The following is a 12,345-nucleotide window of genomic DNA, read 5'->3' as shown; positions in this document are numbered from 1 at the left end:
CGATCGCTGCACTTGTTGGATCCATGCTGTTGCAGCAAAAAAACAGCATGAACTTGAGTTTACCACTGTTTTAAACAATTTTACACACACCTCGATCCAGAAAACGTCACGAATATGGCCGACGACGATGGCGTCATGATGCCTGCGGCGGAAAGCGGCTTGGCTACAGCAAGTACAACTCCATCGGCAGAGGTTGTGGACGCTCCACAAGGCTCGACGGATGGACTTCTACAGACGGCAGCACAAAATGCAGTAGACGAGGCTGCCAAGTGGAAGGAACGCAGCGCACGTTTAGGCAGTGCAGTGAACCAACAAAAGGCTCGCATTCAGGAACTCGAAGAGTCCGACACGAGATTGAAGCGACTGCTCAACTTGGCCAAACGAAGCATTGAAAGCAAGGATGCGTCGATTGAGTCCCTCAAGCAGCAGGTGGTTGAGTTGAAGGCCGCAGCGGCGAAACAAGGTCGGGCCAAGGACCCACGCCGCATCCTGCACAAGGTGAAGCACGTGAGCCATGCCGGGCTGACAACATTGTGGTGTCTTGTCGAGTACACAAGCGACGATGACGACGATTCACGACCCCCCGAGAGTGGGTGGCTCTCCTTCCAGAGCGAAGACGATCTCGTCGAGTACGTCCGGCGTGCCGCCGGGGAGCCCTTGCGCGTGCCCGACCTAAGTCTCCCTCCCTCCGACATTCACCAAATGGTACGCATTGTTCTCGACTGGGCGAACATTCCGTCGTTTACCTATTGTCCTATACCCACGCAATTGCTCGTTTGCGTTGCAGACGCAAGACTTGAGCGACGAGCTTGAGCGAGTCCAAGAGGAATTCCGGCGGTATCGCGTGCGATCGGGTAAGTGTGGTGCTCCCTTCAGCCGTGTTTTTCCCTGTCTTGATGGCATGTACCCCTGGAGAGGCCAGTCGCGCTAGAAGTCCTCTTTGCATGAGGCTTCTTTGCTGGCTAGCATTGCTCCTGTTCGTTGTTTGCCTTTCAATTTACTCACTGGATGGCGAGTCACGAATGCGGTGGCGACGCGCTCAACTTGAGAGCTGATGGACATGGCTTCTCACATAGAAATTACTCGCAAGCAAAAAGAAGCCGAGCTGCGCAAGGTATGCGGCGCCCTTGGCCCACTCGTTTCGCTTTGTCGCGTACTACTCATCCATCCTCGTAGATTAGCGCAACAGCCTTGACAAAGCAGACGGAGCACATTGGAGGGGTCGACCTCCAGCAAGAGCTCCAAGCCGCGCGGCTACAAGTTCGGCGATTCAGTCAGCTCCAAACGGCTGCGGAAGAACGAGTACGATTGTGGAATCGATCGCCCTTGTCGCATGCAGAATGGATGCGCCGGCAGGATGCACGGGGGTTTCAAAGGGCCGTTGAACCTGACGATGGTGCCGTAGGAACGAGAGCTCCAAGACAAGTACGACAAACTCACGCGCGACTATGCGAAACTGAGCGGGACGATGGGCGAGACGGTTCTTGCGATGGAGTGGCGGTCGCGGTACGAGCAGGTCGTGGCGGAGAAGGCCGCGTTGGAGGAACAGGTCGTTGCATCTTCGACATCGGCGGCGCATGGCCACCACTTGCTCGACGTTGAAATTGGAGGCAATGACATCACGAAGCTCAAGATGGAGTTTGCTCTGTACCGAAAACGGGCGATGCAAGTCGTGGACCAAAAGGAAAAGGAGCTCCAGCAATATACGAGCCGCACGCATAGTGGCGGTAGCACAGGCGCCCTCAGCGGATTCTCGTCGGCAGGATTGCGGCGCATGAGCAGCTCCAACAGCTTGAACGGATTCGAAACGTCGTCGCACGCCCCGACCACGAACGAGTACCTCAAGAACATCGTGATCAAGTACATGTCGACGGACCAAGAGGAGGTACTCCACCACACCGAGAGTGTCGCTGAACGGAACGGTGCTAGGTCAAAGAGCACATGGAAAAGGCGATCGCAACCGTGTTGAACTTTTCTCCGACCGAGGTCAAGAAGATTCAAGACAAGCGAAAGGGCGGCGCCGCTGGGTGGGGGCTCTGGTGATGATGGCATGGACTGGATATAGATAGGCACACGCGCGAGGGCCGCTTCGGCCACGAGTAAACCCACGACATGAACACGACTGTCGGTGTTGCAACTGCTATTGTCTGCAGTGTCCACATGGTAGCCATTCAGGACAGCGAACGATGCTGTTCGGTCACGTAGACCCTTCCACGTCAACGGGTGACCTTGATGTGGCTAACATCGTGCGTCCCATGAGACCTCCGCACTCTCGTTCACCGAAACAAGCTTCGCACGGCATTCGCTTCCTCCGCTTCGACGCGAAAATACTCGAGCAACCATCACTCGGGAATTGGAGCTACCATCACTCCTTCCATCGCAGTTGGGTGTTGCGGTGTGGCGGCGCCAGGTCATCCTCCATCCCCGTTTGTCCGAGCGACACCATCCGCATGACTCGATGCGTCACTCGGAGCATGCGCAAGACGCGCAGCTTTTCCCATCCGACCGCTCTTGCCGCGACATACTTTGCTGCGACCCAAAAAGTGCCTCGAGTGGCAGCGACATCGCCTCGACAGGCACGGACCTGTCGCATCATAAAGGAAAAGTCCGCGACGGCAATGCCCTCGACGCCTGTGACGTCACTCCATGTGCCTTTTTGGTGGGCGACGCCTCCCCCGACATCGACGGTGGCGTACGTGTCCATGTCGCCCTGCGACGTGAACCCATCTTTGACAGTCGATGACAATTCCAGTTCCGACGAGTTGTTGTCGACAGCACTGTGGCTCGAATTCGATCTTGTCCCTGCCACGGTTAGGCCCAACCTCGCGACGACGTTGCGATCGGCGCAAGACAATGCGTTCGTCAAAGTGGCCGCCCTCAAGTCCACACATGGCACAGGTCACTTTGTTTTTTGCCGCCGGTGGGGGCACAGCAATCGCACAGGCTCGTACGAGTCGGAAGGGCCGTACTCGGTGGACCGAGTGATCCGTGCACTTGAAGCACAAGAGTATTCTGCATTCCGATCGGAGCTGGCCCAGAGCCGCGACAACGCCCAGCCGGCGACGCGATGCTGCGGCATTTTTGTCTTTCGCGACGGTGGCGCTCTCCTTGTGCTGGTTTAGCACATGTATTGAACGAATCGTTCTTGTATTCCATGTGCTGCGATCGGCCGCTCCCATTTGCTTCGTCTAGAGGTGAGGTGTGCATCACCTGGTTCGTTTCCAATCTCGCGTGCAGCACAGCATGAATTCGAGCTCACCGTACGTCAACCCGATTGCCATGCCTCTGAGCCTGACCAAGAGGTCTCAAGGGTACACGGCCCTTCATGGCACTCTTTTGAACAGTCTCCAAACATGTCAAGAACGGTTGCAAGGCCGAGAACGTCCTGCATCCAAAAAGTGTACACCTTGGCGTGCTGCCCCCATCCGTGCACCGTCCTCACACATGCGACCGTTGGCATTCCAGGAGCATCACTTCCATCTTCCCGCGTAGGGCATGCCAGCATTTCGTGAAGCGCATCGTTCATGTTGTAGGGCATGTTGCCTTCCGCGCGTTGTCGTTTCCCAGGCTCGCCACGTCATGATACGACCATCACTCGGACTTGCATGGACCGTCACTCCTTTTTCGAGAGTCCACACCACTTCGAGTGCCATGCATGCATGCGTCAGTCGAACCAAGACGACGAGCTTCTTTATCCACATGCCGCCGAAATCGACAATGGACTGCCGCCGCATTGCCCGAAAGGATGGCGCGTCAATATATCAAAAAGGAGCGCGTGCTTCCAACGAAAGTGCCGTCCACATCGCCCAACGTCGCGGCGGGCGTGGCTGGCATGTTGACCACCACCGCCAAAACCAACCTGTTGCTAGCCTGGCCGCCATTGACCTTTCGATCTTCCAACGTTGGCCAGAATGATTCAAATGCACACTGTGCACTGCGCGAAGTCGACGATTTTAGTCGGCCCCGTCGATCGCGTCGCGTTGGCGATACATGGCGTTGGGTTGTCGATCATGTTGAGTTTCACAAGCCAACTTGTTTTCCCACTGTGCACAATTTGATTTGAGATTGCACTCCACATTGTCAAGAGTGGCCAGGAATGGCCGCGCGTTGGCATCGTCGTGCCTGGCTGCAACGCGTTGGACCATCGGTAGCCCGAACACCAAGTTGGAGTTTACTCGAATCCATTCGTCCCTTCAAAGTGCCCCACGACATGTCAAAACTTGTCGCGCATGCGTCCCTCTTTATAAACGTACGACAGGGATTGCGACATGCTCTTTGACGTACCCGTGGACAATCCAAGGTATATTCAGCGACAACGTGCCGACCTTTTGCCAGAAAAAAAGTCACCATGTCGACCATGCCAAGCCACATGCTTCAGATCTCATCACCCAAGGGACGACGGCACCCGCTGCAGCCACATTGTCGTCGGTTGATGCGACCAAGTACCAGAGCGGAGCTGTTTGTATGCTGTCGTCTTGTGGCTCGGATTTGTCAAGGCTGTTGCAGTGAAGTCGACCCTGCTTAATTCGTGCATCTACTCGGCGATGCTCTGTTTCGTCGTGTGGCACTCCTTGATGTTGTCATGCGCCAGGATCATCGGCGCTGACTTGGCTGATCCTAGAAAACGACGAGGGAGGGTTTCGATTCATCCGCCGGTGGTGGGGATGAGCCTCCGTGGTTTGTCAAAATCTGTCTCTTCATCTGCGATGCTTCGTTGCTGTCGGGGGTGTACGGTAAGCCGTCTTGGTATCATCCAACTCGAACACCTCGAAGTACGCCCATTTTCCGTCTTCGACCCTTGTCCCCCACTCACGCAAACTCTCGTTCGCACCAAGAATGCGCCCGTCGGACTCTTGCATTCCTCGAAAAGGAGTTTCGTTGCTACGACATGTTCATCAACGCAATTCGCGTGATGGCGTACATGGCAACATCCATCGCATGCAAAACAACATCGCGATGTGCAGGCACGCATTGACCTGCCGACGATACTCGATCGATTGTTCATCGCGGTTCCCGTCGTTCGTGGTCGCGACGTTGTGGCCCAATGGATCGTCATCATTGTGGAATCCTCGGGGCAATGTTGTAACAAAGCCATGAGCCCAAACGCCCACATATTTGTCGGTCGTAGCGACATCTCCATGACTTGCACAGGGCGAAAGATCTATATGAGCATCGTGTAAGTTGGAAGACATGATGGGCCAACGGATCGATCGAAGGAGTTGTTGCAGGCTCATCGACAACCGCGGTCCCATACTCTAGCGTGGGGTGTACATTAGCTGTGCTGTTTATGTCGTCCTCGACTACGTGCCCATCAACTGGGGCCTCGCGAACATGTTTTCTTCAACGATGGCATTAGTGTTGGTGCTCGTGGCCAGCCAGCAGTGCGGCGTGGTTTTTCGGTGCATGGTACCGAACAATGTGATGGAACAGGTCAGGCGAACGAAGCCCCGTCGGGCAAGCACATGCTAGCCAATTCCGATGTCGAGGCGTCAAGCGCTGTGTGGAGCACTCGGCAACATCATTCACGCAGCTGCCGCAGTCGGAAGCTGCCTTTCACAGAGTTCACGTGCGTCGGGGAATCCATCCGTCATTCATGTATCGTACGGACAAATTGAGATGGTCAGCCTAGTTGTACCCGATCCAAATATGCCGGATTGTCCGAGTTAAAGTGGCGCGAAGTCAGCGAGATCGGGTGCCGCAGACAGATCATCGTGACGGCGCCGAATATGCCATAGCTGCGGGCGAATTTGGTAAACGGCACACCCTGCCAAGGTGCATCGGTTGTTGTGTTGGGGAACTGGGTGCAAATACGGCGGATATGGCACCGAACATTGTTTCCTGCAAGATCGGACCACGTGGAGCGACTTGAATATCGATATTGCGTAAATTGTGCCGTTGGCCGTCGCGACTAGTTTCCGGCCGCCCGGGACCTCGTGAGTCGGCAAAGTCGCTTCCCGACGAAAACTACTTGCTGCCGACATCCTCTCGCACCGGAGCCACCACCTCGTCGTCATTAGAACGTTCAAATGCAATTTTGGTGCAGTCCCGACTCGTTCCACCATGCCATGGTGATGACTCGACCAATCTGCACTCCAGCGAGGCGGCCGAGCCGCGCTGCTGTAGAGATCACGCCGACACAGCTCAGTAACAGCGTAATCACGCCGCATATACTCCGTAGGTGTGTTGGCGGTGGTGCTGGTGGCCGTACACAGGTCAGAGACGCGGATGGTTTTGAGCACAATGAGGTTTCGCTGAAAGTATCGATTACTCTGTTGTATCGAATACATAAAAGTCGACCAACTTCCCGCTGTCTGTACAGCATTGCACGACCTGGCCAGTTTCGAGTGAAATTGTCGAGCGGCACGAGCTCGTACGAATGAAAATCGATGCCACAAACGAGTGTGACTGTCCTGGATACGCACATTGTTGGCGAAGACGTCGCCAGCAAGGAACAAAACGCCCCCATTTTGTAACGTTGTCACTTGCACTCCACCACAACGTACCCGAAAGACTCGTACCCTCTTTCTTCATGAGAATGGGATGAAGATCCAGTGTAAACCGCCTTCGACACTATGGGGTCTGTCAGCACTTTCAGGTCCGCGGTCATCCATCGCCCAGGCCCAGGCCCCTCGCAACGGCGGACCAGTTTAAAGGAAAGAGCTTGGATTGTTCGCCTTGTATGATGCCGGTCTCGTACTCCGCAGCACTCGGTGAATCGCGACAATGCTGACGCTATGCACGTGCAGCTTTCATGCCGTGTGCTGGATTTGTCGATGCGAATCGTACCTTTTCGCTGAAGATATAGTTGAAGCAATTTGATTGGTTGTCGAATTGGCCAATTGAAATTGTTTTTATTCCCACCAATCAATTGAAGTTGGTGGCGTTTGGTTGAAAGCACAATCGAAGAGCAGCATGGGACGCCGTGGACGACACAGCGCCAAAACGGGCGACGGCGGGGCCGAGCGGCGTCTGGCAAAGAAGCTAGACCAGCAGCGCAATAACAAGACAAAGAACTTTGCGAAAACGGACAACGATCTTGTCTTCCACGACGATCCTTCGGACAACGACGACCAGGCTGAGGATGCTGGCAGCAGTGACGAAGACGACGGCAGTGAGCAGGAATTGATGCAGCTGAATGATGACACTGAAGACGAACAAGAGAGCGACTTGGAAGAGCGCGACGATCTCGACGACGAAGACATTGACGAAGAAGCGTTTGCCGAAGAAAAGCAGCGTGCCGCCAAACTCAAGGATCAATGGGGGTCGTCAAAGAAACAGTTTTACTCAGCAGACACAGCCGATTATGAAATGGACTCGGACATGGAAGATATCGCCAAGGATGAAGAAGACGCGGCCCTCGAACTCCAGCGAAAACAAGCTGAACTCATGGACGAAGACGACTTTGAAGTCGCCACTGTTGCCGATACCGCCGTGCCAGACGAAGACGAGGAAGGCCGTGTCGAGGATGAACTCGCGGATATTCCCCTCGTGTACGACCAAGACGACGCCGCGTCCACGATTGAAGCGGTGCAAAAAGACTTCTCCAAGCTCTCGAAGAAGGACAAATTGGCGTTTGTGCAGCAGTACGTTGTTCATGCTCTCTGTTCTTTTATTGCGTTGAAAGGCTGGTCCTTTCGTTCTTCTATGCGTTCTTTAATGGTTTTGAATTTCGTTTCGGGAATGGTCATGGACGCGTGGTGCACAGGTCTTCCCCCGAGCTGCTTGGACTCCTGGACGAGCTGCAGCTGTACTTGGCGCAATACACAGAAAACATTCGTCCTGCGATCGAAAAGCTCGAGATCAAGTCACGTTTCTCCAAGAGCGACCAGGTCACCACGGGACTCGCTTACATGAAGGCGAAGGAAGCGCTCGTGCTCAACTACACGACCAACATCTCGTTCTACCTTCACTGCAAAGCCCAGGTACGCCGCAATCTTCCTGTCTACTCGATCATGACACGATAGCTCGGACAGGGCAAAAGTATGGTAGACCACCCTGTGCTAGGCCACATCTTGAACCTCCAGGACAAGCTGCGAACGTGCGACCAGATCGATCAACCTCTCGACCACCAACTGGATGCGCTGCTGAACGAAGAAGTCCCGGAAGGCGGCGTGGCTTCGGATGGGGAGGCTGAAGAGAACGATGACGACGATGGCTTGGGCAGGTTCTTCGAGGACAGGCCAGAGGAGCCGTCATCCAAGCAGGACGCCAAGACCAAGTCGAAGAAGCGCAAGAATGAACAAACTGCCGCCGCGACGACGGTGGACGAGGCCGAAGCGGAAGCGTTCTACAATGAAGTGGCCCGAACGAAGAAGAATCGCAAGGCCGTCAAGGAGGAGTTTTACACGCACGAGCCGAAGATCGTCGAGCCAGAGTTTGACGAGGACGGCGACGATGACGACAAGAAGCGCGGCGCGACGTATCAAATGATCAAGAACAAAGGGCTCAAGGCACACAAGTCCAAGATCAATCGCAACCCTCGCGTGAAGAAGCGCTTGCAGTACAAGAAGGCCCTCGTCAGACGAAAGGGCCAAGTCCGCGAAGTCCGAACAGGCGAAGCGGCGCGGTATGGCGGCGAAATGACGGGGATTAAAGCCAACATCACCCGCAGTCGCAAGCTGTAATCAAACAAGTCAAACTTATATCAGAGAGATGCCGTATTTGTCCAATTAGTAAGGCGGACTGCGATGGCCAAGAGGAATCGGCCGGCCACCCACCACACAATAAGGAAGAGCCCAGGGCGGCGCGCGACTCTATTCTTCCTTGGGAGTGACAGGAGGTTCCCACAATCGCCATTCTAGGCACGCAGATAAGCGATGGACGGAATAGGTGGTGGAAGAAGCACTGCTGTAGCACATACCAGCATACTTGGGGATGAGGAACAATTCGTCTTCCGCTTGCTCTATTAATTCCTCGACTTGACCGCAGTTGATGAGCTTTTCAACTTCTGCTTCGTTCTCGTGTTCGGTGACGGCCTTGAGGCGGAAGTTGGTGATTTGCTCCACCGACGTTCGGTAAAAGCAGTCTGGCAAGTGCGTCTACATCAAGATGTCGTACGAGACGACGGTGGTGAGCATCACTTCGACGATGCCGACTGCGTACTTGGGTCGCCTTGAGGGTTTCGCCGTACAACTTAATGAGGTCGGCACGCCAGTTTGGGTTTACAGCAAGACCCACGAGACCCGTGGACGTCTTCTGCGTTACCGCCATGGACAGGACGCGAGTCGCTCGGAACATCTCCAGCCACCACAAAAACCTAAAGTAGGAACGTCGACAATGGCAGTCACCCTCTCAAGTACGCTCATACTTAAGAGAATTATCTATTTAACGTGTATAACGCAACGAGTCATGGAGGGATCATGAACAAGAGTCGTCAGTCGTCGTGGCAGAAGGAAGCATGCTGAACAGCGAGCGGGGTCATCATCCAGTGGATGTTACAACGTTGCGGTAGACTACTGCCACGAGAAGATATCTTTCAACGAGAAGACAGTCGGGACAGAATCGTTGTATTCCGACTAAACTCGACACCGCACGGTTTTTGGGCTGAGCCCCCAAAATTCGCACGACGTCATACATGAACTTTAATCTAGTTTATACCAAAACGTCGGTGACGTACCCTTGGTTAGTGCAGTTGACACACCAGGGACGATATGTATCCACAAAACCTTCCACATTGATGGACGTTCGATCGTTCAATCCATTGGCATTTTATGGGGAAAGGACTTGAAAACCATTGAATCTTCACGCCATGGTGAATTTGACGCGCACCACATGAGCATTGCGAGGGTATTTCATGCATCCAACGTTTGTAGAAGTGCACCAGGCGCCACACTGCCCCTCACAAAATCAATATTGGCATTTGCGTTGCCACGCAGTTTAGACGTGTTAGGGTTTACAAGCTTCCCGACTAAGTACGAGTGCGTACCTGCGAGCCACTGCCATCGCCAATATCTGTTTGGTTGGAAAGCGCCGCAAGAGCGATGTCGGCGACCGAGATTGGAACGCAGTTCGTCAAGTTCTACTACGAAACCTTTGACAACAACCGTGCTGGCCTCGCTCCCCTTTATGTACGTCCGACGGGCCTTGCGAACTGACTGTTGTGCAAGGGAACTTACTTGATACGACTTACCTCTTAGACCGAAAGGTCGACGCTCACGTTTGAAACCTCGACGCTTCAAGGACAAGCAGCCATCATCGGCAAGTTCAACGAACTCCCCAAGACCCAACACAAGACCGATACCGTCGATATTCAGCCCTCGTTGAACGAGTCGTCGATTTTGATCTTTGTCACGGGCAAAATGATTGTACGTTCGCTCCATGTTCCGTCCAGTGCGCATGATCCTAACATATTTGGTGTGTGCTCTAGATTGACACGAACCCTCCGTTGCAATTCACTCAAGTGTTCCAGTTGGTCGCACATTCACCCGGCCAATTTTACGTGCACAACGATGTGTTCCGCCTGATTTATGGTTGAGTAGATAGGCTCATCCCGAAGGAGATGTTAGATTATTCTCCTCCTGTGCGAGATTAAGTAACCGTCTTGTCTTCGTCACGTTGCCTTGCCGCAAGTACTCTGTGCCCTCACCGACCGCATCGTCCCTTCCGCGCGCACCGGTCTGTCCGGCAGTTGAAATGACGGCACGAATACTGCAAATCCGCGGTGATTTTTGAAACACGGTATTTTCGAGAAATTCTCCAGATATAAAATATATTCTGCAAAAAGTGCATTGTTCAATTTCGCCTCCTCCTCAGTCACTTGGGAGGAATACAGATTTGGTAAACTTGACAGCAATTTTGTAATTTCGAAGATACGATTTGTCCATTCTATTCTCACACAAAATTCAAATATCAAGTAGTAATTAAATTCATTGAAAATATCAGTATATGTATTTGCAGCAATTTTCCTGTGATATCTTATATTCGTTTCCCTTTTCAACTGGCGACTGTTTCAAGCGCGCTGGCGCAGTATAAACGCCATGTCGGAGGTAGACCGCGCCACATGCATCGTGTCCTGGTTTGACCCCGATTCGTGATGACAGCCCATTTTAGCGTCAAGCCACAAAGGCGACAAGGTACGCGGTATCTTCGATCCGCAGAAACTTTGCCGTGTGAGAAAATGGTTCATAGGGTCGACTGACACTGATGGAGCGGCAAGACAACGAAACCGGGAATGCTCCGATGCTTGCACAACTACGAGTACGCTTGCCGACTCTTTGGCATGGCCGTGTTTATTGTGAAAAGTAGATCACGGAGTTGGACAAACTCGTTGCTCGTGTGAAGCAGAAGCAAGCGTTGTGCAACGACCTGGTCGCTCACTACAACAAAGAGCTACAGCACATTGAGAAAGAGACCAAGAAAATTCATGAGCGGTACGATCCGCTGTGCAAGCGCCTCGAACAGCGACTGGCCGAACAGGAGACGCAAAAGCGGCAGTACGACGAGATCTCCAAGTCGTTCGGAGAGGTATGTGTGATTACGGCGATGAGTTCCAAACTCAGCTCGATGCGTAGATACTAAATACAACCAAGACAAGATTGAAGAACAGTCAGACGGACGGCATTCGCAATCTCCGACGTGAGGCGAACGCCGAGCTTACCGACAGTCGCGGGTTTGCGTCGGACGTCCACAGCACCTTCAAGCAGAAGTACCGCAAATGACATAAACATTTTAATTTCCGTCATATAAATTCTGAGAGTTTCTACTAAGATCCAAGGGGCAGGTTTGAAGGGCCACCTCGATTTTCGTGACGAGAGTCACCTGTAACGACGGGTTGAGAAGGCAGACGCATGAGTAAGGAGAGCCTTCTCGACGAGGACGACGAGAGCATCGTCCTCGCGAGACTCGACGCCGTCGGAAACATCACGGTCGACGGCTGGTCCAGTGCGTACGACGACACGTACCCGAAGGCGCTCAAAGGTGTTGGTACGTCCACTGGGTTGTGTATCACGTGTCTTCATGCGAAAACTTGAAATAGTGTCTCCGAATGAGTTCAATACGTGCATAGCAGCCATCAACCAGTCGATCGACGACTATTTCCCGTGCATGCCGTGCTTCGGTTGTGGTTACCTCTGCTGTGTGGCGTCGTTTGGACTGTCCCTCTTAGCCCCCCAGCCTTGCACGACTGAGGTATTGCAAATCAACCATCTGAGATGATACGACGTGAACGTGGTGGTACTGTGACTTTAGCTGGAAAAAGCTATCGAGTTTGTGCTCCACCGTATCAATGGTCGAGATGAGTTCCTCTACCGCGGGATCGTGTGGAAAATAGTTCGTCCTTCACACGCCCACACTTCGTGGATTGAGCTGCGACAGCTCGCATGTTAAGTTAACAAAGTCAATATTTCG

General features: G+C 53.4%; 6 protein-coding genes across 6 annotated transcripts; 5 read left to right on the top strand and 1 right to left on the bottom strand.

The window, feature by feature from the left end:
* Positions 1-109: 109 nt before the first annotated feature.
* Positions 110-2,160, top strand: H310_05704 (hypothetical protein). Its single transcript, XM_008870484.1, has 6 exons — positions 110-705; positions 788-854; positions 1,077-1,114; positions 1,177-1,302; positions 1,406-1,885; positions 1,930-2,160. Exons 1-6 carry the CDS (start codon positions 115-117, stop codon positions 2,041-2,043), a joined length of 1,416 nt encoding a protein of 471 aa, XP_008868706.1. The 5' UTR covers positions 110-114; the 3' UTR covers positions 2,044-2,160.
* Positions 2,161-2,382: 222 nt separating this feature from the next.
* On the top strand, positions 2,383-3,155 carry H310_05703 (hypothetical protein). The gene has a single exon (XM_008870483.1). The coding sequence runs from the start codon at positions 2,451-2,453 to the stop codon at positions 3,120-3,122; it is 672 nt and encodes a 223-aa protein (XP_008868705.1). The 5' UTR covers positions 2,383-2,450; the 3' UTR covers positions 3,123-3,155.
* A 3,722-nt stretch (positions 3,156-6,877) lies between these two features.
* Positions 6,878-8,664, top strand: H310_05702 (hypothetical protein). Its single transcript, XM_008870482.1, has 3 exons — positions 6,878-7,583; positions 7,706-7,922; positions 7,974-8,664. Exons 1-3 carry the CDS (start codon positions 6,913-6,915, stop codon positions 8,622-8,624), a joined length of 1,539 nt encoding a protein of 512 aa, XP_008868704.1. The 5' UTR covers positions 6,878-6,912; the 3' UTR covers positions 8,625-8,664.
* Positions 8,640-9,262, bottom strand: H310_05701 (hypothetical protein). The gene is made up of 3 exons (XM_008870481.1): positions 9,103-9,262; positions 8,861-9,038; positions 8,640-8,797 (listed from the first exon to the last, which is right to left on the bottom strand). The coding sequence occupies exons 1-3, from the start codon at positions 9,235-9,237 to the stop codon at positions 8,754-8,756; spliced, it is 357 nt and encodes a 118-aa protein (XP_008868703.1). The 5' UTR covers positions 9,238-9,262; the 3' UTR covers positions 8,640-8,753.
* A 691-nt stretch (positions 9,263-9,953) lies between these two features.
* Positions 9,954-10,637, top strand: H310_05700 (hypothetical protein). Its single transcript, XM_008870480.1, has 3 exons — positions 9,954-10,067; positions 10,137-10,304; positions 10,367-10,637. The coding sequence occupies exons 1-3, from the start codon at positions 9,981-9,983 to the stop codon at positions 10,472-10,474; spliced, it is 363 nt and encodes a 120-aa protein (XP_008868702.1). The 5' UTR covers positions 9,954-9,980; the 3' UTR covers positions 10,475-10,637.
* A 413-nt stretch (positions 10,638-11,050) lies between these two features.
* Positions 11,051-11,694, top strand: H310_05699 (hypothetical protein). Its single transcript, XM_008870479.1, has 3 exons — positions 11,051-11,196; positions 11,245-11,463; positions 11,511-11,694. Exons 1-3 carry the CDS (start codon positions 11,143-11,145, stop codon positions 11,655-11,657), a joined length of 420 nt encoding a protein of 139 aa, XP_008868701.1. The 5' UTR covers positions 11,051-11,142; the 3' UTR covers positions 11,658-11,694.
* The last annotated feature ends 651 nt before the right edge of the window (positions 11,695-12,345 follow it).

The sequence above is a fragment of the Aphanomyces invadans genome, assembly GCF_000520115.1.
Source record: "Aphanomyces invadans strain NJM9701 unplaced genomic scaffold supercont1.10, whole genome shotgun sequence".
Classification (NCBI taxonomy): domain Eukaryota; phylum Oomycota; class Saprolegniomycetes; order Saprolegniales; family Verrucalvaceae; genus Aphanomyces; species Aphanomyces invadans.
This window is presented reverse-complemented; position numbering and strand designations above follow the sequence as displayed.

Bases quoted from the DNA above. Each gene is read 5' to 3' on its own strand.
- H310_05703 (XM_008870483.1), top strand. From the start codon at position 2,451: ATGACTCGATGCGTCACTCGGAGCATGCGCAAGACGCGCAGCTTTTCC.
- H310_05699 (XM_008870479.1), top strand. From the start codon at position 11,143: ATGGAGCGGCAAGACAACGAAACCGGGAATGCTCCGATGCTTGCACAA. The intron at 11,197-11,244 runs GTACGCTTGCCG...TGTGAAAAGTAG, and splicing joins CGATGCTTGCACAACTACGA to ATCACGGAGTTGGACAAACT. The intron at 11,464-11,510 runs GTATGTGTGATT...CTCGATGCGTAG, and splicing joins TCTCCAAGTCGTTCGGAGAG to ATACTAAATACAACCAAGAC.
- H310_05704 (XM_008870484.1), top strand. From the start codon at position 115: ATGGCCGACGACGATGGCGTCATGATGCCTGCGGCGGAAAGCGGCTTG. The intron at 1,303-1,405 runs GTACGATTGTGG...ATGGTGCCGTAG, and splicing joins AAACGGCTGCGGAAGAACGA to GAACGAGAGCTCCAAGACAA. The intron at 1,886-1,929 runs GTACTCCACCAC...GAACGGTGCTAG, and splicing joins TGTCGACGGACCAAGAGGAG to GTCAAAGAGCACATGGAAAA.
- H310_05700 (XM_008870480.1), top strand. From the start codon at position 9,981: ATGTCGGCGACCGAGATTGGAACGCAGTTCGTCAAGTTCTACTACGAA. The intron at 10,068-10,136 runs GTACGTCCGACG...CTTACCTCTTAG, and splicing joins CTGGCCTCGCTCCCCTTTAT to ACCGAAAGGTCGACGCTCAC. The intron at 10,305-10,366 runs GTACGTTCGCTC...TGTGTGCTCTAG, and splicing joins TTGTCACGGGCAAAATGATT to ATTGACACGAACCCTCCGTT.
- H310_05702 (XM_008870482.1), top strand. From the start codon at position 6,913: ATGGGACGCCGTGGACGACACAGCGCCAAAACGGGCGACGGCGGGGCC. The intron at 7,584-7,705 runs GTACGTTGTTCA...CGTGGTGCACAG, and splicing joins AAATTGGCGTTTGTGCAGCA to GTCTTCCCCCGAGCTGCTTG. The intron at 7,923-7,973 runs GTACGCCGCAAT...TAGCTCGGACAG, and splicing joins ACCTTCACTGCAAAGCCCAG to GGCAAAAGTATGGTAGACCA.
- H310_05701 (XM_008870481.1), bottom strand. From the start codon at position 9,237: ATGTTCCGAGCGACTCGCGTCCTGTCCATGGCGGTAACGCAGAAGACG. The intron at 9,039-9,102 runs GTACGCAGTCGG...ATCTTGATGTAG, and splicing joins AAACCCTCAAGGCGACCCAA to ACGCACTTGCCAGACTGCTT. The intron at 8,798-8,860 runs GTATGTGCTACA...CTGCGTGCCTAG, and splicing joins CCTCATCCCCAAGTATGCTG to AATGGCGATTGTGGGAACCT.